Below are 24,963 nucleotides of genomic sequence, written 5' to 3' on the forward strand. Positions count from 1 at the left end.
AAAGGAATCTCCCAGAGTGAACTGGAAACAATTGGAATGCCCCCTGGCAGTCTGGTCCCCAAGCAATTCTGAATACATCCCATTAAGAACATTCTTGTCCAATTTTCTTCCATTACTAGTTAACATGCCACAAAACTCTTCCTTCTTGAAATCATGGTTTGGCTTCTCAGAGTCCAGAATCCTCATTGTTGCCTGGTTCTCGTATCCTCTTCAGACTTTCCCTGTTGCTTCTTTCATAGGCTTTTAAAAAAATCATTTTATCGGGGGCCTGTACAATTCTTATCACATTCCATACATGCATCCATTGTGTCAAGAACACATGTACATTTGTTGCCATCATCATTCTCAAAACACTTGCCTTCCAATTGAGCCCTTAATATCTGCTGCTCATTTCCCCCCTTCCTCCCCACTCCCCCCCACCTCATGAATCCTTCATTCATAAATTATTTTATCATATGTTACACTGTCCGATGTCTCCCCCCGCCTTGCTCTCTGCTGTCCATCCCCCAGGGAGGGAGAAGACCACATGCAGGTTCCTGTGATCTGTTCCCCCCTTCTACTCCACATTGTCTCCACCCTCCAGGCATCGCCACTCTCACTACTGGTCCTGAAGGAGTCATCTGTCCCGGATTCTCTGTGCTTCCAGTTGCTATCATCTGGTCTAGCCAGATATGTATGGTAGAATTGGGATCATGATAGTGGCGGGGGAGGAAGGATTTATGAACTAGAGGAAAGTTATATGTTTCATCTTTGCTACCCTGCACCCTGACTGGTTCATCTCCTCCCCACAACCCTTCAGTAAGTGGGTGTCCGGTTGGCTACCAATGGGCATAGATTTCTTATTTCTCCACTCACAGCCTCAAAAGTGGATTTTCTCCAAAGCCCAGCCATTACCTTTTATATCTCCAAATATGAGTTATCTAAAGACAATTTGATATCTTTCCCTGAGCTCCAACATATGGTTCAATTGCTTGTGAGCAACTCCAGTTGTATGATAAATCAGTGGCATAGAAAAAATGTATTTCCTCTTATTAACTCCTCTTATATTCCATTTCTAAATGCCTACATCCTTCTATGTGGGAAACACCTCACTATCCTTTGCTCTCAGATCTTATCCATATTGAACTTTTATCTATCTTTGATATCTCTCCTTCTTTATAAACTCAATGACACCTTGATAGTAATTGCCCTTACATGTTATATTTCATCTAATGATTGGCCTACTCTGGACACAACAGTTACTCTACCTCTACTTTAAGCTGCAGCACCCAGATCTAAACAATGTATTCCTTTGGCCTATATTCAAGAAACAGGATACGTTTTAGACCTTTACGGTGGTTACATAATTTCATGTCAACTTGACAAATAAGTATCAGGGTGGAGTCTAGCTTGTTAATCAGGGCTCAGCTTGATGATGCCTCCCTGTGGGCGTGGGCTTCTCATGAGGATTCTGAGAATCATCCTCTATTGATTCTGCCATCAGAAGAGGCGGGGCTCTCTTTCCTCTTTTCTTTCTCTCTCTCTCTCTTTCTGCTTCACCTTCCTGTTGAGGAGCCACGGAGAGCTGGAGGAGCCAGCGCTGAGATGCTTCCACTAGCATTGGATCCATACGACTTTCTACCCACCGGTCTGTAATATTCCTGCATTCGGCATAATTGCATGTGCTGTGTGAGTCTGAAGAGGAATTTATGGACTAGTTTTAGACATATGGGCTAATATCAGACTTATGGACTTAATATTAACTGAACTGGCATGTTTTCTCAATATATAATTGCTCTTTAATAGAAGATCTCTCTTACTTACATGAGTGTCTCTGAACCTAACCCTAGTCTGTCTATACTATTCATACTTACATTCAACTTTTCATCCTAACTGGTATTTACTTAAATGACACTCATTTCTCCTTACAATGGAACTTAATGTCTTTTCTACTCAATATCCTTTCCTATCTCCCAATGTACACAGAATTATATACCTAGATATCCATTTTGTATAAACAAAGAAGAGGCCTAATGTTAGAATATATATGGATTCTGAAACCAGCTGAAGTCTTGATTGGAGATGGAAAATACATGTGCAGAAAGATTCATTCCTATGGCTGTTGGCAGGAATACGTAGCCAAGTGGATCTGTCAATAGGGCTGCTTGAGCGTCCTCACCACACAGCAGCTAACTTCTTACAGAGTGAGAGAACCAGAAAAGAAACCACAGGATCTTGTCTGATCCAGTCTGGAAGTCACTCACCGTCACATTAGTCCAGCCCAGTCTCAAGGAGAAAAGAATTCAGCTCAGTTTTTCGAAGGGAGGGTCATATAATTTGAGATGTATTATAAACTATTGCTTCACACTACTGAGGAGTTGCTTGCCTAACAGCGCATTGAAATGTTCGGTTGAAGCCACAGCAGAAGCGCCCAGGTAGAGACAATACTTCAGGCGAATGGGATGCCATTTCCAAGGTGCACTATGCACCTCAAATCAAAGATCTTTTGTCCCCAATACATGGGACTCACTCCCTATGGAGTAGAAGTAGAACAATATTAATGTGCTCCCCGAAGAACATCTCCACAAGGGACAGCAAATATTCTGTTGAACTTTAAGCTAGAGCTGCCATGTGGGCAAGTTAGTGCCTCAGGTCTAGACAAGAACAGAGCCACGATTGATGATCAGAGACCTGATCATAAAGGGGAATTGGGCTGCAGTTAAACAAAATGGGAGCAGGAAGGAAGGTTTTTGGTTTTTTTTGAGATCACTGGAACCTCTGACAGCTCTTATAGCAACAATCTATACATCAATCGTATCAGACATATTTGTAGATGCGATATGTTGCGATTATTATTTTCTTTCTATTTGAGCCCTGGGTATCAGCTCTTTTTTCCCTCCTTCCCCCAACCCCTCCCCACCCTCATGAACAGGAAGGAAGATTTTTGACAACTAGGTAATCCATTGTGAAGAATGGAAATTCTAGAACATTTCATTGTGCTGATGCGGAACTTACACATAGACCTAGAGGCAGTCTTGAGAACAGAACAAGATACTGAGTAGTTTAAAATAGGAAAGGTGTACATCAGATCAGGAGTGTTTCCTTTCACCAGGCTTATTCAGTCTGTGTGCTGTGCAAATAATCCAAGAAACTAGACTATTTAAAGCTTGGAGGTGGGCTCACTCACAAGATATTCAGATGACACCACCTTGGAGGCTCAAAGTGAAGAAACCCTGAAACAATAGTGATGAAGATCAAAGACTAAAACCTTCAGTATGCATTATACCTCAATGCAACGAAATAAAAATTTTCCAGTAGAAAAAATATGAAAAAAATGGAGAAAAGGGAGGGTATTGTTTATATCTCCACAGGAAAGGGAGAGAGGGACCAGACTCCATCCTGGAGTGCCAAGCCTTGAGGGCAATCTACTGGCATAGAGCAGCGAACTAACAGAGGATGACAGGGCCGGGTCCAAGCTGAGCTACATTAACCCACTCCCCAGAAGGTAATACAGAGGACAGAACTGAAGATATAGCATGGGGAGAGAGGGGGGGCTTCCCAGACCACTCTGGTGTGAACTAAGGGAAAGATAGAGAGAGTCGACCTCATCATGGCTCATGAAGCCCCAGGGATGACATCCCTGCTCAGAGCAGCCAATGCAAAGGACCATAGGGTCGTGCCACCAGGAGACAGGATGAAGTTCCCTCGCTGACCCATAGCACTATGGGGGGCAGCACTGGAGACGTTGTGCAGAAAGTGTGCCTGGTCTGCCCCATGCACTGCTCTGCCCCATGCAGGGCCGGTAGGGGAAGAGGGGGTTAAGCGAAGAGAGTGCAACAGGGCAGCAAGGGGAGCAAAATAACCAAGTCCCCGAGGATTCCTGAAAATAGACTTCTGACTCCATCAGACCCAATTAAAAACTCCCATCAGGGTCAGCAGAAAGACCTGGAACTAGTTGTCAGAGTTGTTTTTCTCTTTTGCTCTATGCCTATCTATATAAGATAGACCTGTGGTCCCAGGGTGAGGGGGGAGTGGGTGGGGAACATGGGAGAGGATGGGGCAAGGAGGAGGAGCAGGAAGTCAACAAACTAAATGATAAGGGAACAACAAGAGATCTAAAACTGATGGCAAGAAGGCCTAGTGGGGTTTGATCAAGTGTTATGTATATAAAGAGGAATTACTGAGAACCAAATAGAGGGTGAGCATGATTGTGGGACAGGAGGAAGATGAAAGGAAATAGAGGAAATGAGTAGGAGCCAAAAGCTATTTATAGAGATAGCTATAGGTATGTATATATGTGAATATATTAATATATAATGACAGGGATAGAGGCCAATGTACACATATTTATATGTTAAGTATTAAGATAGCAGATGGACTTTGGGCCTCTACTCAAGGTCTCCCTAAACACAAGAACACTTTCTTCTAATAACCTGGTACTCTTTGACACTCACCTTCCAGACACAATCACTGAAGATAAAATGTGTGCACAAGCAAATGTGGTGAAGAAAGTGGATGGTGCCCGGCTATCAAAAGATGTAGTGGCTGGGGTCTTAAAGGCTTAAACAAGCAGCTATCTAGCAGGGAAGCAACAAAGCCCACATAGAAGAAGCTCACCAGCCAGTGTGATCATGAGGTGTCTATGATATAGGTATCAAAAGATCCAAAAACAATTATATCAATGTGAGAGAAGGGGGTTGCAGTGGATACCCAAAGCCTGTCTATAGACAATTAGACATCCTCACAACAGAAGGGTTGCAAGGAAGGGATGATTCAACAAGGGTGCAGTATAGGACCAACAAAATGCACATCATTCCTCTAGTTCCTAAATGCCCCTTACCCCCCACTACCATGACCTAGTTCTACCTTACAAATCCAGCTAGACCAGAGTGCACACATTGGCAAAGATAAGAACTCTCAACACATGGAATTCAGGACAGATAAAACCCTCAGGAACAGTAGTGGCTGTAGTGCTATCATAAGGGTAGGGTGATGGTGAGGGCAGAGGTGGGTGGAAAGGGGAAAAGGGGGAACCCATCATAAGATTGGATATATAGTCCACTCCCCAGGGAGACAACTAACAGAAATGTGGGTGAAGGGAGATAACCAATAGTGTAAGACATGAAATAACAACAATAATATAAAATTGATCAAGGATTCATGAAGGTGGAAGGTAGGGAAATGAGGGGGGAAAGGAGGAGCTGAAACCAAGGGCTCAAGTAGAAAGAAAATGTTTTGGAAATGTTGATGGCAACATACATACAAGTGTGCTTAATATGATTGAATGGTTGATTGTCATAAGATTTGTAAGAGACCTCCAATAAAATGATTAATAAAAAAATTTTAATGGAGAAAAGATTGAAGTTTCCAATGATTTTGTCTTGCTTGGATTCACAATCAATGCTTATGGAAGCAGCAGTCACGAGATCACACGATGCATTTCATTAGATAAATCTGCTGCATAAGAATTTTTTAACGTGTGGGGACTAAGGTGCACCTGCCCCAAGCCATAGTATTTTCAATAGTCTTCTATGCATGTGGAAGTTTGACATTGAATAAGGAAGGCCAAAGAAGAACTGATGTGTTTGAACTATGATGCTGGTCAAAAATATTGAGAGAACGATGGGCTGCCGAAAGAAAACATAAATCTGCCTTCAAAGAAGTACAGCTAGAATGCTCCTTAAAGGCAAGGATGGAGAGTCTTCATCTCACTTTGGACATGTTGTCAGAAGAGACCAGTCTCGGGAGAAGGACATCCTGAAGGGCAGTGATAAAAGAAGAAGCCCTTGGCAAGATGGACTGACAGCAGTGGCCACAATGGGCTCACACACGAGAACAGTTGTGAGAATGGTGTGGAACACGGTGTTGCTGTCAGAACTGACTTGATGGCATCTACTTGACAACAGAGCAGAGTTTCAAAGAGGAGGAGGATCCTCAGCCGCATGGATTGACACAATTGCTACGATGGACTCAAACACAGCAATGGCATTGAGGATGATGCAGGGCCAGGCAGTCTGCGTTCTATTGCACACGAGGTTGTTACAACTCAGAACAGATTCACCGGAACCGGACAAAACAGCAAATCTGGCCTGAGAAAGGACTAGCGCCCAGACATCAGATCCCTCCAGGGTGATTATCCGTGTTGCACCACCAGGTAAATCATTGATATAATTGCCTTTGATGGATTATACTTAACATTTTTAACACTGAGCCTATTTCCTACACACACCCAGACCTTTCCTGTGTTCCATATATTTCCTGTGTTCCATATATTGACTAAGGGTCCACCGCTTCATCAAACAAAATCTGAGCACTACCTGGGGACATAGCCTCTTAACTCCGACCCTAACTAATCTCCAAATCCTGGGAGTTCTATTTTCTAAATTATTTAGAATCATCCACTTCTCCCCATTCCTGTTGCTTCTACGCTAATGCAGAACACCACTATCTCTAGCTAAGGTGATCTCAACAGCCCCAGAGGTCTCCTCGCAGTATGCCTCATGTCCATATCATGCATTCTTCACACAAATCTAGGAATGCCATCCTTCAGTATTTCTTTCAACATTAAAGTTCAAATTCCTTAAAGTTGTTTATTACGTTCTGGCCAACACACTTTATCCGTTGCACTGGCCGTAATCCACTCCCAGTTCCCAGAACCTAGCATTCTCTATTTTCACTGGGCCTTTGCCTATATTGTTCCCTATACCTGGAACATCCCTTTCATTTTGGGGCTAACTCAGATGCATCCTCCGGGTGCCAAGGCAGCGGTCACTTGCACAGCCCAGACACGCTCCATCTTCCTTAACCCGTGCTCCGGACTGGCTCCGTCTTCCAGGGCAGCGGTCCCTAACGTTGCCTTCGACAGGCCATCAGTGTCAGACAGTTAAAAGGCTGGGGACGCGGAGCTGACCAGAGCAGGTCTAGATCCTTGAGACTTCAGTCCCTGCCAAGTAAGAAGCCCACTAAGCTTCTAGCCAGCAGCAAACTACGTGCTTCCAGAGACCGACGCTCTGCAAAGGACCACTGCACTCCTACGGGAAGCAGGGCCCGCGCAAAGCCCCGCCTTCTACGCTGCGTCGGGGGCGGGATGGGCGGGGCGTCGGGCGCCAGCGAACAGCGTACGACCGGAGGTGGGGGGGAGAGGCGGAGCGGAGCGCGCATGCGCGGTCGCCTTTGTGTGGGTCAAGCGGCGGCGGCAGCGGCAGTGGCGGTCCCACTGGCAGGCGGGCTAGAGGGGAGTCCGGGCGGCGTCCGGCGTGGGTGCCGGGGGACCACCATGGTAAAGAAGCGGAAAGGCCGTGTCGTGATCGACTCGGACACTGAAGACAGCGGCAGTGACGAGAACCTGGATCAGGTAAGAGCAGGCCTCGGAGGCGCGGGGCTGGCCGGGCGGGAGCGCTGAGTCGGGGCCACGGGAGCAGGGAGCCGGCCGGGCCCCGGGGCCTCCGGACCCGAGCGCCGGGCCCGCCCCACGTCCTGACCCCCGTGGCGCCCCCTTCCCCTGTTCTCGCAGCGCCCAGTTCCTTCGGAGCCCGACCGGGGCCTGGACACGGAGCCCCGAGGACTTGGCGCCTTGGGCTGGGAGGCGGGGCAGAGACCGTCTGATGGGCCTTGGGCTCGGGAAACGAAGGGGGCCTTGATCTGCTGGGGCCAGGCCGGGCGACAGGCTGCAGGCCAGGCAATCCGAGCCCGGAAAGATAGGAAGTATCGCCCGCCAACCCTGGGGACCGGGAGGTGTTGGAGGAGGTGCAAGGGTGAGAGCGTGGAGGGGTCAGGGTTGGGGGAGGGGGCCAGAAGGTGTGGACTCTGGAAAGGGTGATTTTTTTTTTCAGATAAGGGGATATAGACTGAGGGGGACACACACTCGTAATGTTTCAGGAGACCTGCCGTGCTTGGTGAAAAAGACTGGGCACCAGTCTATCCAGCGACTAGGATCATTTGTGGCCGAGATTGGTTCCCGTTGGGATGTCAGATTGAAGAAAACTGGGGAGGAGGAAAGAGGGCAGATGCCGGCAGAATCGGAGAATTAGGTAGGGTGATGGTGGAGGGAGTGTGACAGAGGGCCTCCTCATCCTCTTATGCAGCACCCCAGTATTCTTTCCTATGTGATGTTTGTGCAGGAAGCATTGGAAATCACTTTTGGCCGCTGTGTCTTAGGGTTGCTCGAACTGCCTTTAATCTATAGAAAATGCTCATGCCGTCGAGAGAAAAGTGCCCTTTATAGCGACACCTTGGTAATACTGGGGGTCACAAAGGGTTTCCCCTCTTGTTTCCTAAGCATTGATATAAAGAGAGGATCTACAAGAAGATGGTGGTTTTATAGTTTGACTAAAGAGCCTGCAAGTCTGAGTTCTAGGCTGAGCTCCACTGCTTTCTAGAAATGTCCTTTGAATTTAAGAGTAAAACTGAAAGGTACCGTCAACTTTGTTTCTCTGGTAGGCTTTTATAAGGATCAGGTGCGGGTAAGAATGGATGTTGGTGCAAGCAATTGCAAATGGTAAAGTTTATATGTAAATGATTCTTAGAGGTCCTTTGTATTAGGCCAGATATTTTAGGGTTGCCATACTTCTATTAAGGAACTAGAGGAGGAGGAGGAGAGGAAGAAGTACTAGAGAGAGATTGAAGGGCTGTTTTGAAAATGGTGGTGGAGAGGTGAGGAAGTAGGGGTCTATGGAGAACTATCAAAGGAATGGAAACGTTTTGTGATGGAAACTGAAAGAGTAACCTGAAAATGTCTCCTTGAACATCTTCTGATAGTGATACAATTATAAAAAACAATCTTCTTGACCATACAAGTTGGGTTGATAGATAATTGCAGATTGGAAGGGGATTTCGATCTATCTTTTACTGTCTTGTGATCTAGAATGGTAGCATTTAGAGTATCTGCATCAGCTAGACGTCTTGGCTAAGTGCTCGATTCACATGACCAAGTTCTTAAGTTATTGTGTCATTTGTATCATTTACCCCATTTTACAGATGAGGAAAATGGCTGAAGAAATTAAGTAACTTTCCCAGGCTTGCAGTAAGTGGTAGTGGTGGTGGTTGTTTGGTGCCCTTGATTCTATTCTGACTCCTAGCAAGCAAGCCTATGTAGGACAGAATGAAATACTACCAGGTCCTGGGCGAGCCTCACAATCAGTGTCGTATGCGAACCCCCCTTTGTAGCCAGGGTATCAGTCCCTCTGGCGAGGATCTTCCTTTTCTGCACTGCCCCTCCACCGGACCAAGCCTGATGTCCTTTTCCAGGGTCTTGTAGAGGTGGCATTTGAATCCAAACCTTTGTTGCTACAAGACTTACTCTTCCTGCTTTGTGATCTTAATCTCTTTTCACATTACAAAATGAGAATAATGCTTCATGGCCATTTTCCAGGGGGCTGGGATGCAGGTTTAAGTAATGCCCAGTAGAATAGAGGACATTGGTACATTAATTTAAAAGGCTACTCGAGGCTTCTTGGTAAAACACTCTCAGGACATCTGTTCAGATGATGAACTAAGCTGCAAGTTACTCTATCCTGTGGTTCGCTGTAGAATCGTGATGAATGAAATTAATTGAGAGCTTCCTTTTGTAGTAGAGAGAGTTTACCTGATCCACAAAGAGCTTTTCCAAGTGGAAACTGGAGGTAATTGCCACTAAAAGTCCACTTTTAACTATCTATTTGTAAAAATTAACTAGCTTGAAATTTGTAAGTAGTACCTAGTACATTTTAGCAGTCATTTCAGTTTTTAACAACTGGTCACTCACTGTCAGTCTCATCACAGGAACCAGATTGGAAGAACCTCTGTCCATCCTAACAGACTTCAGTGCCTTTGTCTTTCTGTTCAGCACGATGCCAGGCTTTCCATGGACTCAAAGCCTAAGATCTCTGACCTCTGGAAGTTTTCTGCCTTCAGCAGAAGCTCACAGTCAGCCAGGTCTAGTGGTCGCTAGGACGCCTCAGGACAAAACTAATGCCTGTTGAACCTTTTTTGACTAAGATCCCTTGGTCTGCTCCATCCAATTGTGGATCTTCATCGGCGGTCTGGCAGTAGGTTTGCTGTCTGTTTGGGGTTCTTGTCAGAAACAGAAACTGACAGATCTCTGGGTGTTTAGTGTGAGAGTGGAGGCCAGTTATTTTGTCCCTGGGTTTTCCAGATGAGTATCTAAATCATGGTGTCAGAAAGATGACCTCTAACATCTTACTGAAAACGTGACAAGTGAGCCTGCTAGTCCCCCCCCCCCCCCAAATCTGGTGGTGGTCTGAGGACCCACCCGTCAGAAGCTGCCTGAGTGGCTTATAAAGATGTAGGTTCTAGTTCTAGGCATTTCCATTCCTGACTACTGAGTCTGACCCTCTGAGGACATTTTTAACAGGTACAGCCCAGGTAATTGGGATTCTTTTTTTAATTTTTGAGACCATTGTTCATTTATAATCTAATTTTTAGTATGACTTTAAGCAGTTTGAGACAGAACTAGCTTCTATTCTTTAAAGTGCTCAGATATAATTAAAGCACTTGACAGGGATGTTTCTAAATCCCTGAGGCTAGTTGAGTTGTTGGGAGATTTGTTGACGCCTGCTTCCCACCCGCGCCCCTCACCCCAAAAGTAGCTGAAACAGTGTAGCTTGAAATTGGTTTTCAGTCTGAGAGATTTAAAAAGCTTGGACCTTAGTTTGAGAACTTGAAGAATTTTTTTTTTTAAACGTGACCTGATGTTGATCATATTCTTATGCTGTTCACACTCTTTCCCCCACTCAGTACTTTTAATAGCAAATCATAAAGATTCTTGCTATTTACTTGGGTGAAAAAAAGAAAAGAATTCGAAGAAACTCTTGGCCCTTGCAGGGAGATATGGTGCTTAATCCACTGTGCCACTGGAATTCCATATGCATGCCAAGCTGCCTTATTTCCTAGTTTGTTTTCTTATTCAAAGTCGTGGTGCTAGCTTGTATTTCTTGGCTCATTCCAAATTGAAGTAGCAATCATGTATATTTTTATTTGAGAGAATAAGCTCCCTAATTATTTTCTAGGAATTATCGTTAAATATTGTATATGCAAAAGCTCATTGTTACAAAGTATCCCTGCTGATCTAATATGTAAACTCCCATCTAATTCACAAATAAAAGCTTTAAAAATGATAATAAAGTATCCTTCCATAAACCTACCTAAGAGTAGAAATGTTTAAAAGTTGGGTTTTTCACTAAAATAGCCCCTTCATATTTGGAGGCAGATCTTCACGTTCAGGATGAAGTTGTAAGTAGTGTCAGTGTTATTTTGAGAAGTTTTAAGTTTGCATCTTCATTTTCATTTAGTTAGATGGGAAGCATTTGATAATGTCACTTGGCCATGTTCGCTCTCGCTCGCTCCTCTCGCTCGCTCCTCTCGCTCGCTCCTCGCGCTCGCTCAGGAATCTAGTAGAAGAGTGCGTCCTATGAGTGAGAGCTTAGGAAAACTTCAAAGCCTATCTTGAGCCTTGGGTTTTGTTGGTCTGCTTACTGTTCCTTTCCTAGAGATTATTTTCCATTTTTAACCAATGTATCAGTTAGTGCTAGCTTCTGGGTCTGTCTGGAGAACAAAGGAGTAACAGTCATTGCCACCTTCAGAGAGCTTAGAGTCTCACAAGAGACAAGTAAGGCAGCTTTGCTCAGGCTGATTTCCTAAAATTGTGCTACACGGGCTGTGAAGAAAGAATCAGGTACTGGGGGAGCCTGGCAGGGGTTGCAGCACCGCCTGGAGGGAGCGGCAGTTACAGGGAAACCGGGAGATGTGTTGGACAAAGGAGGTTAGGAGACTGGCGAGTAAAGGGAAGAAAGTTGGGTGGTCATGGTTGAGGAGTCCCTAAGTACAAAAGGGTTGAGACAGAAAGCACCGAAGGACAGGGCTATAATTGATTGAAAAGAAACAAAGCTCACTGTCATTGAATTGATTCTGACTCATAGCAACCCTATATGAAAGAGTAGAACTGCCCCCGTGGGTTTCTGAGACTGTAAAAATCTCTCTCTCTTACTGTAAATCTTTATAAGCGTAAGAAGCCTCATTTCTCTTAGATGGAGTGGCTAGTGCTTTTGAACTGCCAACCTTACTCAGCAAATAACCCGCTATGCCAAAGCTGCAGAGTGGACACATCCAACCCTTGAGGATGAGAACTCATTTTAGTGTATTCAAAACAAGCATTAGAGATGAAACAGATTGAACTGAATAGAAGCATCCAGTCTGTCATAAAATAAGTGTTAAGAACTTTGTGCTTCCTGTATATACATGTATATGATGTGTGTGGCACAGTTGCTGTTACTGCGAGTAGAGGGTGTGAGTAAAAGTTTAAAGCCCCTAAACAGGCTCATGTACATTCGTCAGGAGATACTAATTCCTGGAGAGGGACATATGCTTGATATAGGAGCAGGTCATAAATAACTTTTTTTAAATGAGGAAAACCTCAAGGAGATGGTTGCCGCTTGGCTGCGAATGGGCTCAAACATAGCGGCAGTTGTGAGGACGGCCCTGACTAGCAGTGTCTTCTCCTCTGCAAGTCAAAAGCAGCTCAGTAGCACAAGAAGAACAACAAACAAGATCACGTTGGCAATGTTCAAGCTTTTGGATGTCGTTCTGAGGGTGATGAGAAATTGTTGACAGGTTTAAGCTTGAAGAGATGTGCAGTTTTCCATTTTAAAAGTCCCCCAGGCTCCTGCGGCAGGAGTAGTCTGAAGTGGGATACCAGTTCAGAGGGAGATGTAGGAGTCCGGGGGTGGGGCGGGATGGTGGACAAGATAGTTTTACCAGAGTGGAAACTCTAAAAGGACAAGGATGGGTGTGCACTGTGGTGTCCCTGGCACTTAGAAAGTACCTGTGTGCAGCATGCACTCCATCCATCTGTGTTGAGTGGACGGCTGACAGGGGTTGGGATGAGATATGTTATGGAGATGGTAGAAAGTTACTCAGGACATAGAACTGAAAGGATTTGATGATTGGATCTTGGAGTGAGGAGGATGAGGTATCAGGGATAGAAGCCTCTGGCTTGGGAAAAGGAACCCAGGAGGAACTTTGGGTTTAGGCCTGGAGAGCATGAGTTCTGTCTTGGAGGGGTGAAGGTTAAAGTGTCTGAGATACTGTTTGAAGGCAAACATCCAGTAGGTGGTCGTGGCTGACAGGTGCCATCAATTCAGTTCCCACTCAGAGCCACCCTATGTATGCCACTGTTCAGTCCTGCACCATCCTCATAACTGTTCCTATGTTTGAGCCCATTGTTGCAGCCATATGTCAACACATCTTGTTAAAGGCCTCCTTTTCACTGCCCTTCTAGTTCAATATGATGCTTACCTGGGACGTGGTAGGCACCTAATCAATAATCCTTCTGTAAGCAAATACCACTTGGCACATCTGCAGTGGAGAATTTTAAAATCTGGTTACCGTGAGATTGCCCTGGGAGATAAGGGACACCTTTCAGAAGAGGGTGTGGAAAGGGGATGCAATAGGCTGAGCACAGACACTTAATAACCTGGCTGAAGGGGGAGATACTACCCTTCTGAGTAAGGAAGGAGTAGAAACAGGGCAAACCTTGATAGGCTTAGGAGGTTTGTTAAGTTGTTTTAAGTTATTGAATACAAAAATGATGATCCGAGATGTAAGTCCACACCTAATTCACAATAAGAAAATGGAAAGAAAAACTTATGCATGTCCACCTAAGACCGGTCAATGGCTGTCGGGACAAAGAAGTGAAGAAATCAAAGACCCAGGGAAACAGCCCAAAGACCATATGAGCCAGAGCTCCATTAGCCTGAGACCAGAAGAACTAGATGGTGCCTGGCTTCCACTCTCCGCTACCTTGATTGGAATTACAAGATCCTGGACAGAATGAGAGAAAAATGTAAACATTCAAAATCATAAAAGAGACAAGCCGTACTGGTCTGATTGAGACCGGTGCATCCCTGAGAGTATAGCCCTTGGACAACCCATAAACCCCAAACAGTCTCCTCCTGGAGACTTTCAACCAAACAGTAGACAGGCCTATAACGTGAACAAAGTTGTTCTGTTGCTCAGGACCATCAACCATTGGACACCAAGCAGGCAGCATCTGCACAACAAAATTCAGAAGGCAGGAAAGAAGGGGAAGTAGAAATGCAAAGCCCGGGAGGAAATGAAAAGAATGCTATTGAGGGGCTTGCAACTGATGTCATGAAACAAAATGTGTGTAAATAATTAAATAGGAAACTAACCGCTTCACTCAAACTACAGTAAAATGTTCAAACAAAGAAATTGGAAGGTGAAATAAGTATGTGTTTAGGCAGACAAAGACTGAGTGAATGAATCCACCACCAGTAGACTCGCAGCCGGGGGACTCTCAGAGAATAATCGTCAGTGATGATGAAAGAATCCGTTTGATAACCGTGCACATTATGACGGAGACCAGAGATGTTGTAGGGTGACGTCAAGGACTTCATCATACGTGAAGAAAACGAAAGATCATTGCAACGGGTAGGAGGGGAAACTAAAGAACACGGATGTCACAAGAAACCGAAGCTTGCTCTGCCGCAACTGGAAAATATGAAGTCAGAAGGGTTGAACGGAAGACCTGAAAGGGCAGCTCCAGAAGTGAAGTATTATAATGAGACGTGCAAAGACCTGACGTCAGACGAAGTCAGACGACCAGAAGGCAAGAACACACTTGGCATTTCTCACGCTGAAAGAACTGAAGAAAAAAGTGCAAGCCCTGAGTTGAAATATTGAAGAATTTTATTCTGTGTGTGAAATGCTGTGGGAAGCATCAAAAGAATGAAAGGGAGGACACAGGGAAATCCCCTGCACCAAGGAGCCTGATCAGCATTCAACCAGTTCTGCCCGCTGTCAAAAGACACAGCGTCTGGGGTCTTAAAGGCTCGAAGGTAAACAAGCGGCCATCTAGCGCAGAAGCAACGAAGCCCACATGGAAGAACACACCAGCCTGAGTGACCACGAGCCGTCGAAGGGATCAGGTATCAAGCATCAAGGAACAAAAAATCATATCATTGAAAATGTGGGTGAGTGCAGAGTGGAGACTCAAAGCCCAATGGTACTCAACCAGACACCCCTGACTGAAGGGTTGTGGGGAGGAGATGAACCAGGAAGGGTGCAGGGTAGCAACGATGAAACATATAACTTTCCTCTAGTTCTTAAATATTTCCTCCCCACCACTATCATGATCCCAATTCTACCTTACAAATCTGGCTAGACCAAAGGATGTACATTGGTACAGATAGCAACTGGAAACACAGGGAATCCAGGACAGATGACTCCTCCAGGACCAGTGGTGAGAGTGGCGATGCCTGGAGGGTGGAGAGAATGTGGGGTAGAAAGGGGGAACTGATTACAAAAATCTATGTATAGCCTCCTCCCTGGGGGAGGGACAGCAGAGAAGAGGGCGGGGAGGATAGGGGGAGATGTCAGACAGTGTAATATATGACAAAAGAATAATTTATGAATGATGAAGGGTTCATGAGGTAGGGGGCAGTGGGGAGGGAGGGGGGAAATGAGCAGCCGATATTAAGGGCTCAAGTAGAAGGCACATGTTTTGAGATTGATGATGGCAACAAATGTACATATGTTCTTGACACGATGGATATATGGATTGTGATAAGAATTGTACAGGCCCCCAATAAAATGATTTTAAAAACATTCAACCAATTCAAGAGGTGGCATTGATCAAGAACTGATAGTATTGGAAGGAAGAAGTTACATTCTGAAGTCATTGATAAAAACGAAGGCTCCATGAATTGATGTAATACCAGTTGAATTGTTTCGATGAATAGGTGCAGCAGTGGACACACCTACTCTTCTGTGCTTGGACGTTTGGAAGCTGGCTAATAGTTGGCCAATGGACGAGCTCCATATTGTGCCCATTACAAAGAAAGGTGACCCAACAGTGCAGAAATAGCAAACAGTTGGTTAATATCACACTCATAAAGTATGCTTGCTAATTTTAAAATGGTGGCAACAATGTATCAATCGGGAACTGGCAGAAATTCAGGCCAGATTCGGAAGACGTGAAATGAGAATGAGGGATGTCAGTGTTGATAGCAGATGGGTCTTAGCTGAAAAGAGGACATAAGAAAAGCAAACCTCAGCCCTCGAAGCAGCATCCTTCTTAGCAGTTGTCATTAGGTGTGAGTGATTGTTTCTTTGCTTTTTGTCAGGGTCTCTCACTTGATTCTAACTTCCATGAGCTAAAGGACCGCGCATCTTTCTTCACTACCATGTCTGCACGGCTGGATACATAATAGGCGCCCATAGTATAATTGGCTCAAACTTGAGGGGGAAACTTGCATATTTTACCACTGTTAATGAACTTTGGTTCATTCATACAATTGAATACTATGTAGTGATAAAAAGTTAAACTTCTGTCAAAGGCTACGTACTGTATGGTTCCCTGTAAATGACATTCGGCAATCAGCCAGGGCAGAAGACAACTGTGATGTCCGGGGGCTGGGAGAAGGACTATCAGGAGCATAAGGGAATTTGGGGGAGGGGTGATGGAACAGGCCTAGATCCTGGTACTGCATGGGTTAAACACCACATGTTCTTGTCAAACTCATAGAACTGTGCTTTTAAATGGATAACGAACATTTATTTAAATCATACCTTAATTTTGTTCATGGTCATAACATAAAAACGTTTTTGTTTTTTTTTAGTAATTTATGTTTGGTCTGGAGGAGTTCCCATTTTGGTGTGAAAGAGTTGAATGTTCCTGGGATCTTTAGCCTTACCAGGAAGTTGGTGTTAGCTAGCTCTTTAATGAAATGTGTAACCATTCATGACTGTTTATGAAGAAGAGAGGTCAGCTGTTCATCTGAGAAGGTCATTTTCTTATTCTGGCCAAGGAAGGTATACTCCTAAAATAGAAAGCAAGTCGAAGAAGAAAACATATTTTTAACAGTTTATTATTTTAAAATCTGGCTTGACACTTGACTTATCACTGTCTGGCCACTCTTTTTTTTTTTTTTAAACAATTTATTAGGGGCTCATACAACTCTTATCACAGTTAATACATATACATACATCAATTGTATAAAGCACATCTGTACATTCTTTGCCCTAATCATTTTTTTTCTCCTCTTTTCTTTCTTTACATTTTATTAGGGACTCATACAACTCTTATCACAATCCATACATATACATACATCAATTGTATAAAGCACATCCATACATTCCCTGCCCCAATCATTCTCAAAGCATTTGCTCTCCACTTAAGCCCTTTGCATCAGGTCCTCTTTTTTTTTCCCCTCCCTCCCCCTGGCCACTCTTATTGTTGATGAATACCACTACTAGCATTTATTAGTTGTAGCTTGTCTCTTTTTGGGACAGACAGTCATGTTTTAGATCACTGATAGGATTCAGAGCCAGGATTCTTATTGGAGTCAAAGTTCATGACACAATTGAACTGAGAGATAATGACATTTTTCTATGAAGTTTTTGAAGCCACCTTGTATGCTACCTTTGAGCTGCTTAACCTCCCTGTGCTTCATTTTTTATATCTTAAATAGGGATGTTAACAGTGCCCAACTTAAAAAGTCAGGCCAAGTGACCTTTTGCTGCCTCTTTGATTGACTCACGGAGTAGAAGAGAAGTAAAGAGGGTAGAGGACTGACAGAACAAATCTTGGCTCTTATTGGAGTCCTAGCCCTGGTGGTTAAGGAACTTTAGTGGGCGTAGTGGTTGCATGTTGTGGTGACAACCCCAAGGTCAGCAGTTCGAAACCATCAGCTACTCCTTGGGAGGAAAACAGCCTCGGAAACCCAGTTTCAGTCCTGGTGAATGTTTTGGGCACGTCTGTACCATCACCCACAATCTCACTGTAAATCACCTGTGTTGCATTTGTCAAATTAAGATTCTGATATTGTGACCAGCCCACACACTGATTGTTGTCAACACCGTGCCGTGCCCACTGCCATAGAATTGATTCTGACTCACAGTGACCCTGCCTAACAGTAGAACTGCCCCTGTTTCTGAAACTGTAGAAAACCTCATTTTTCTCCCTTGGAGCGGCTGGTGGTTTTACATTTGTGGCTAGCAGCCCAACCTGTAGCTTACTATGCCACCAGGGCTCCTTTACCCTGGAGTAAACACCAGCCACAGCTAAATCTGTATGTCCTAGTGTGAGTCCTCAAAATGTAGGGTGACCGCACCAATTTGTGGTCTGCAGTGAAGTCAACTTGTTCAAGAGAGTCTGAACATGCTAATGTTACGATACTACTATGAGTGATACTGAGAAGGGTGTTCGTGGCTACTCTGCTTGGATAAGCCGTTCCTCAGCCCTTGAGGTCCACACTGCAGTTTAGAAGGAAAAAATGGTAACTGATTAAGAATAACCTCCACTTGTGTCTGCTCATTACTTTCCAGCTCAGACAGACATTTCCCATTACAAGGGAGGGGCAGAGGTACAAAACTGTCCTGTGCACATTATTAAAGTTCCCATGATGGTGCCGTTTGGTGGAGAGCAAGATACATGGAAGGGGGCTAGGCAGAGTGGGTGTTTTACTCTTTGGGGAGATTTTTTCTCTGTTGAACATAGCTCACGTGACTATTTCTGCCCCGTAGGAGCTCTTATCCTTGGCCAAACGGAAACGCAGTGACTCCGAGGAGAAGGAGCCGCCTGTGAGTCAGCCCGCAGCCTCCTCGGACTCGGAGACTTCGGACAGCGATGATGAGGTGGGTGGGGCTGGGCTGGGCTGGGCTTGTGGAGCAGACGGAACACGAGGGTCTCCAAGATTGTAATATGCAAAGAAAGCTGCTGATTTTTCACTATGTTCCTGTAGTTACCTGGTGGGTGCCCCTGAATGACCTTCAGGGCCATTTGTTAGTCTCTTGTTTTGACCTCTGTTGTAGAAAGTGTACAACTAATTCATCATCTTTTTCAGTCCCAGCGTTTTTGCTTGTTGGAAGAGAAAGTCAGTTAAGAAGCCTGTATTCTCTCTTGAGATAGAAGGCTCTAGAAAGCTCCTCATGTGGTGTTTGCCTTGCCACACCCAGAGTGATGGTGTGAACTCGCAGTGTCTAAACCAGAGCTTCCAAACGGATCTGACCGACCAGCCCTTTGCAGAAAAGAAATTGCCCCGCTTCCCTCTGGCAATTAAAGACTTCGGTGCCGGAGCCCTAACCCAAGATAAAGTGTGCATGTCCGCTTTCCCAGGCCCCTGGATTGGTCCAGCAAGCCCCTCCTGCCCCCGGCAATATCATCCATCCATTTTGTAAAGCCCTGTGGCGTTTCTTAAACCGCTCACCAACAAAGCAAGGTCCTAAAGGTTTCAGAACTGAAAAGAAGGAACGGATAAAGGAAACGATGTGTGGAACGCTTCTGGGTGTTTCTCATTTGATTCAAAATGTACTTTTTCCTCCTACCTTTTAAGAGAGAGGTCAGAGGTCAACTTTGTGTGTAATTCTCTTACTTTGTAGTCTAAGAAAATCTTTGTAAGTCCTACTAAGTGAAAACTGTTTATTGACGTGAGATGGAGTTAACAGCTCCCACAGGACCTGTGACCTGCTTGCATTCAGGCTGGGGGGGGGGGGTGTTCACTCAGGCTTTCACCGACAGTCGCCCTGCACAGCAAGAAGTTGGGAATAGGTCGGTTTTATCCCTTTCTTTGGTTTCTTTCTAATGGAGGATCCTTCATTTCCCCTCAGATTGGTAAAGCAACAGTCTCTTAGAAAAGCACCAAAGCATGTACTCTCTTGTGTTTCTGCCGGTGCTTTGCTTACTTGTTAATTGTGTAGACAATAAAAGCAAATCTCGAAATAATTCCCTCTTCCATTATTCCCACATCAGCTGCTTTTATGTTTCATTGTTTTAAACTGGGCGACTGTTGTTGTTTTCATTGTGCTGTCTCTGGAATGTGTCATCAGGTGTTTATAGTGACAGCAGTTTCTTAAGCACTAAGATCCTTTGACGTGTTCCATTTCCCACATTCTTTTCACTAGGTCAGAGTGAAGTGCACATTTATTCCCCTCATTCTCCTTAGCTATAAACTCCACTCTCCAGCATCAGCGGGTCCAGTACCCATGAAACCTTTGTGGATGCTGGGCATTCCCTTGGTCACTTATCAGACAACTACTTACCCAAGTTGAAAATCCCCACCTGCAAAGACAACCCAACTCTCTGTGCAGGTGCTGAAGAAAAGGCTGATAAGGGGAGCCAAGCGCCTTGCCCAGTGGGGTGTTAGCCTTTGAGTGACTTACCCTAGCAGGCCCTTAACTCCTGCTTCCTCCAGGTTCCAGCCCACCACACCTAGAAGCTTGTTACAGCTCTGCTTCCGTCTTCTCACACCCCTCCCCTCTAGAGATGACAGCCATCCCAGTTGCCGCTGAGTTGATTCCACCTCAAAAATAATCTGATGAGGGTCAGAATACAACTGTGCACCCTGGGATGTTCGTGGCTAATTTTTTTTGGCCTTAGATAGGCCTGTCTCCGGTTCCTCTGAGTGAACCTGAACCTCCGAACTCTTGGTTAGTGGCTGAGTGCATGAATCAGTGATTGCACACTGAGAATGCCAGCCGCTATGTCTTGGTCTATCTGGAAGGTGTCAGTTCTTTGATCTCTATCATTGGTATGTGACCCAGGCTACTAGTTTAACATTCATTCCAAAAAAGTCACTGCCATCGAGTTGATTTTGACTCATAACGACCTTATTGAATAGGGTAGAATTATCCCTGTTGGTTTCTGAGGCTGTAACTCTTTACGGGAGTAGCAAGCCTAGTGTTTTTTGGGTGGTTTTGAACTACTGGCTTTATGGTTAGCAACCCAACCCATAACCACAACACCAGAGATCCTTTACCACAGAGCCTCAAAATTAAACAAATACTGTTATTGTATACCATTAAGAAAATAACTACTAAATCCTTATTTTAAAGTCTCACCAACCACTAGAACAGCGGTTCTCAACTTGTGCATCACGACCCCTTTCACAGGGGGTGCCTAAGACCATCGGAAAACACATAAATATTTCACAGTATATAATACATATTGTTTTGTGATTAATCACCGTGCTTTAATTATGTTTAATTGTGTCTAATTTATAACAATGACAGTATATCTTGCATATCAGATATTTACATTATGATTAATAACAGCAAAATTATAGTTATGAAGTAACAACAAAATAATTTTTTGGATGGGGGTCACCACACCATGAGTAGCTGTATTAAAGGGCCGTGGCATCAGCAAGGTTGAGAACCACTGCCCTAGAACACTGAATGGTATTACTGGGAACTCTGATTTATGACTGCCATAGAGATTTTGTACAGTGGCTAGAGAATTTCTAGGAAACCCTTACCAAGACAGGCTGGAACTGCTCAGTCGGCTTTCCATGGCTGCAGTCATCACAGAAGCCGTGAAGTAGCTGGTGGGATGGAACCACTGACCTCTTTGTTTCAGCTAGCTACAGAGTGCTTCACCACTGTGCCACCAGTGTTCCATGAGACAGAAAAGTCCAGACGCAGGCTCTTGATTTGCTTTCACTCCCGTAGTACACGCCCGTACCTTTCCATGTGTAAACCCTGCTTGCTAACGTAAATGGCTGTTCCTTTATTATCTCCCAGCCAGCTTTCCAATCGTTTGGCTGTGAAAGTAGCATTCCTCAGTCAGATGGAGCTGCCTTGTCCAGAAGCTACTTAGGAGTTTTTTCAAAATACCTCCCAAAGCCTTCTCATCTTCTTCCTCCATGAAGTTTATTGTCATCAGTGGGCCATCACCACAGCTGTTTACCTCTGAGATTTACTGGAACAGAAACCTGGTCAAGAGCAACTGATTTACAAGATTAATTGATGTTTTGTTTTGTTAAATCATTTTATTGGGGCTCATACAGCTCTTAACACAATCCATACATTCATCCATTGTGTCAAGCACATTTGTACATATGTTGCCATCATCATTTTCAAAACATTTTCTTTCTACTTGAGCCCTTGGTCTCAGTTCCTTTCCCCCCAGGTAGTTTGTTTGAAGGAGAGACAGGTACATTGCTTTCGGACCTGTTTCTCTTGCAGAGTGGCTGGTGGGTTTGAAATGCTGACCTTGTGGTTAGCAGCCCAGTGCTAAACCCACTGTGCTACTAGGGCTTTCCTAAAAATATGGAGTTCAGACAGCTATTTAAGAAGGAAGCCTCGCATTTCACTTGCTGCCAGTAAACAGCTAATTGAATATGAAAGAAACCCTTTTGGGGGTTGTTGAAAATTACATATTTCTACATTTGACAAGATGTAGAAATAACTTTGGGAGGTTCTATCCCATTCTCTTTGCCTACGTGAGGATTACTTATTTTTCACACGATTTTTGAAAGAACACTTATTTCTCTTATAATGTTGTGGAAACACTGCCAACCCACAGCAACACTGAAGGATAGACTAGAACTGCTCCTTAGGTTTTCCCAGCAAAGGGCCTCATCTCTCCTGCATGGAGCACATGGTGGTTTGACGCACCAACCTCTCTGCTAGTCTTAGAGTGCTTAACCCACTGTGCCAACTGGGGTCCCTGAAAATACTTCCGGAGAGGGAACATTATGCCCTGCTAGCCACTTTGGCTGAATTGGTTACTTGACCGAGGTCCCACCACCCCACCTGGCAGTTCAACCTGGACAACCAGAAGCCTGAAGACCACGTTTGGCCTCTTCAGTTTTGCTTCAGTTTTTGTCTGTGCCACCACCCAACCCTGCTTCTTTCTCAGAGCATCAATGTCGGCCTCTTCCAGGTGGTTTCCCTTCACTGGTTCCCCTGCCAAGAGTTATTATTTGAAAAGCTCCCTGTCCAGTCTTGTTTCAAGAATCAGAAGTGTTTGGCCTTAGATCAGCGCTGTTGCACCCGTTTCTTCTTCCCAGGAAATGCCATCAGTCTTCCCCACTTGCTGCTGCTTGCTTTGCCCGCACCCCATTGCTTCCTGCTTAGTTTCTCTGAGCTCCTCTGCTCTTTGGGACTCTCCCGCTTTGATTGACCTGCTGGGCTATTCACACTCTGTTGCCTCTGGCTGGCTGCAAGGGTTTGATTTGAAAAAGTCACCCTTTCTTAGGAATTCATTTGGTAACAACTATTTCAGCCACGTCCATTAGCTAGTGAAGAGCATTCTGTGAATTGCTTTTAACATAAGTAATACATAAATACCCCCAAGCTCAGCTGGTATTTTCTGTGTGTCTATGGGTATAGTAAAGTTGGTATATGCACTCTCACCATTTTTGACCAAGTTACTCCACAGAGATGAATTGCCTCAGTACTGAAGCGAATTGTTCCAATACGAAACTCTTACAAATGTAAGAAATAAAATAACTATATTGAAATTTCAGCAAACATTTATAGAATAGGATTTTTTTGACCCTTAATTTAAAATTATAGTTAAGAGTGCCATCATGTAGCATGAACAGGCCTTCTAGAACCTTGAGCCGTTCTGCACTGGCACTGCTTTTGGCGGCTTCTCCATCACTGCCGGTGAGAAGCGGCCCACATACTCCTCTTGGGAATCTCCTTAGCTTCCAGTTCTTGCATCTGACTGCCATGGCGTCCAGAAACCAGGGAGCCACTTCAAACTTAGGTTGGAAGACTAAGCTTTAGTACTTGTGGTGAGCAACAGCTGTTGGAATTTTTTTTACACACTTCTTGGTTCTTGACTATGTAGATAACCATATACCAGCACTTCATTTTTTTTAGACACCATTAACATCTTCTCAAAATCATCTGGTCTAATAAAGCCATGTTTGTGGACGCTGCTCAAACTCCTCCTCTGCGGCACCCTCTCACTTCCCCTCAACCCGCTCGATGCAGCATTGATTGTGGTTCACATTTTTTTAAAACAATTTATTGGGGCTCATACAATTCTTATCACAGTTCATACATATACATACATCAATTGTATAAAGCACATCTGTACAGGCTTTGCCCTAATCATTTTTTTTCTCCTCTTTTCTTTTTTTTACATTTTATTAGGGACTCATACAACTCTTATCACCATCCATACATATACATACATCAATTGTATAAAGCACATCCATACATTCCCTGCCCCAATCACTCTCAAGGCATTTGCTCTCCACTTAAGCCCCTTGCATCAGGTCCTTTTTTTTTTTCCCTCCCTCCCCTTTACCCCCCTCCCTCATGTGCCCTTGGTAATTTATACATCGTTATTTTGTTATATCTTGCCCTATCCAGAGTCTCCCTTCCCCCCTTCTCTGCTGTCCCTCTCCCAGGGAAGAGGTCACATGTGGATCCTTGTAATCAGTTCCCCCAGTGGTTCACATTTTCTTGTACCACTGTCTCCATCTTGTGTTCTGTCTCCATCACCAGACTGATTCTTGAGCTTTTGTGGTTGCATGCAAGGGACCTGCTTTTCAGTTAAAAATATGTAGTCGTTTGATTGTGAAAGGCATTCGTGTCTTTGTGCTTGGTCTGATGAATTACACAGGACGGGAAGAGCAAGCAGAGCAGTCAACTTCTTCAGGTTGACATTGACTCGCATTCACTCCTCCACCACGCTGAGCCTTTTCTTCTTCCCTGGGAAAATAGCCCAGACATGGAGATCAGGCACTGTTCACTTCCCTCCTCTGGCTACGGGCTAGAGCTGGAACAATGACTCTCTGGCACCCTCAGCAGTAGCTTTCACTCAGTATAGCATTTCAAAATTATTCTTACAGAATTCGATTTAAAGTCCCAGGGGGTCTGAACAATCGTTCACTTCGCAGATAGACATGAGCTATGGGCTCGCAGAGCAGTGTCAGGGTCGAGCTTGGACTGGATTCCCATCCTTTTGACCCCGGACTGCCAGTGCAACCTGTAGCTGGACCAGCTCATCTTGAGCCCTACACGGTGTTTCATTTCAGCGAAGCTGGGCTGACGCATCCTATTCTGACTGCCAAGACCTAGTAATAGGGTCTTTTTTGCTCATTAGAGATCAGTTCCTCTCTGAAATCTCTGACATTTCTCTGTACTTTGATCTTCAGGCTGCTCAGAGTACTCAGTTTCTCAGTGTGTGGGATCCCCCCGAATCAACAACTCCAGCCTATGTACCTTCCC

The 24,963-nt window shown here is 44.6% G+C and overlaps 1 protein-coding gene across 1 annotated transcript in view; it reads left to right on the forward strand.

Annotated features, from left to right (window-relative positions):
- Positions 1-7,138: 7,138 nt before the first annotated feature.
- Positions 7,139-24,963, forward strand: part of RTF1 (RTF1 homolog, Paf1/RNA polymerase II complex component) — a 57,049-nt gene continuing 39,224 nt past the window's right edge. The window contains exons 1-2 of the mRNA XM_075530630.1: positions 7,139-7,333; positions 18,520-18,630. Coding sequence (XP_075386745.1) covers positions 7,139-7,333; positions 18,520-18,630 — 306 coding nt within the window. The remainder of the gene's footprint in view (positions 7,334-18,519; positions 18,631-24,963) is intronic.

This window comes from Tenrec ecaudatus, chromosome 14 (genome assembly GCF_050624435.1).
Source record: "Tenrec ecaudatus isolate mTenEca1 chromosome 14, mTenEca1.hap1, whole genome shotgun sequence".
NCBI lineage: Eukaryota > Metazoa > Chordata > Mammalia > Afrosoricida > Tenrecidae > Tenrec > Tenrec ecaudatus.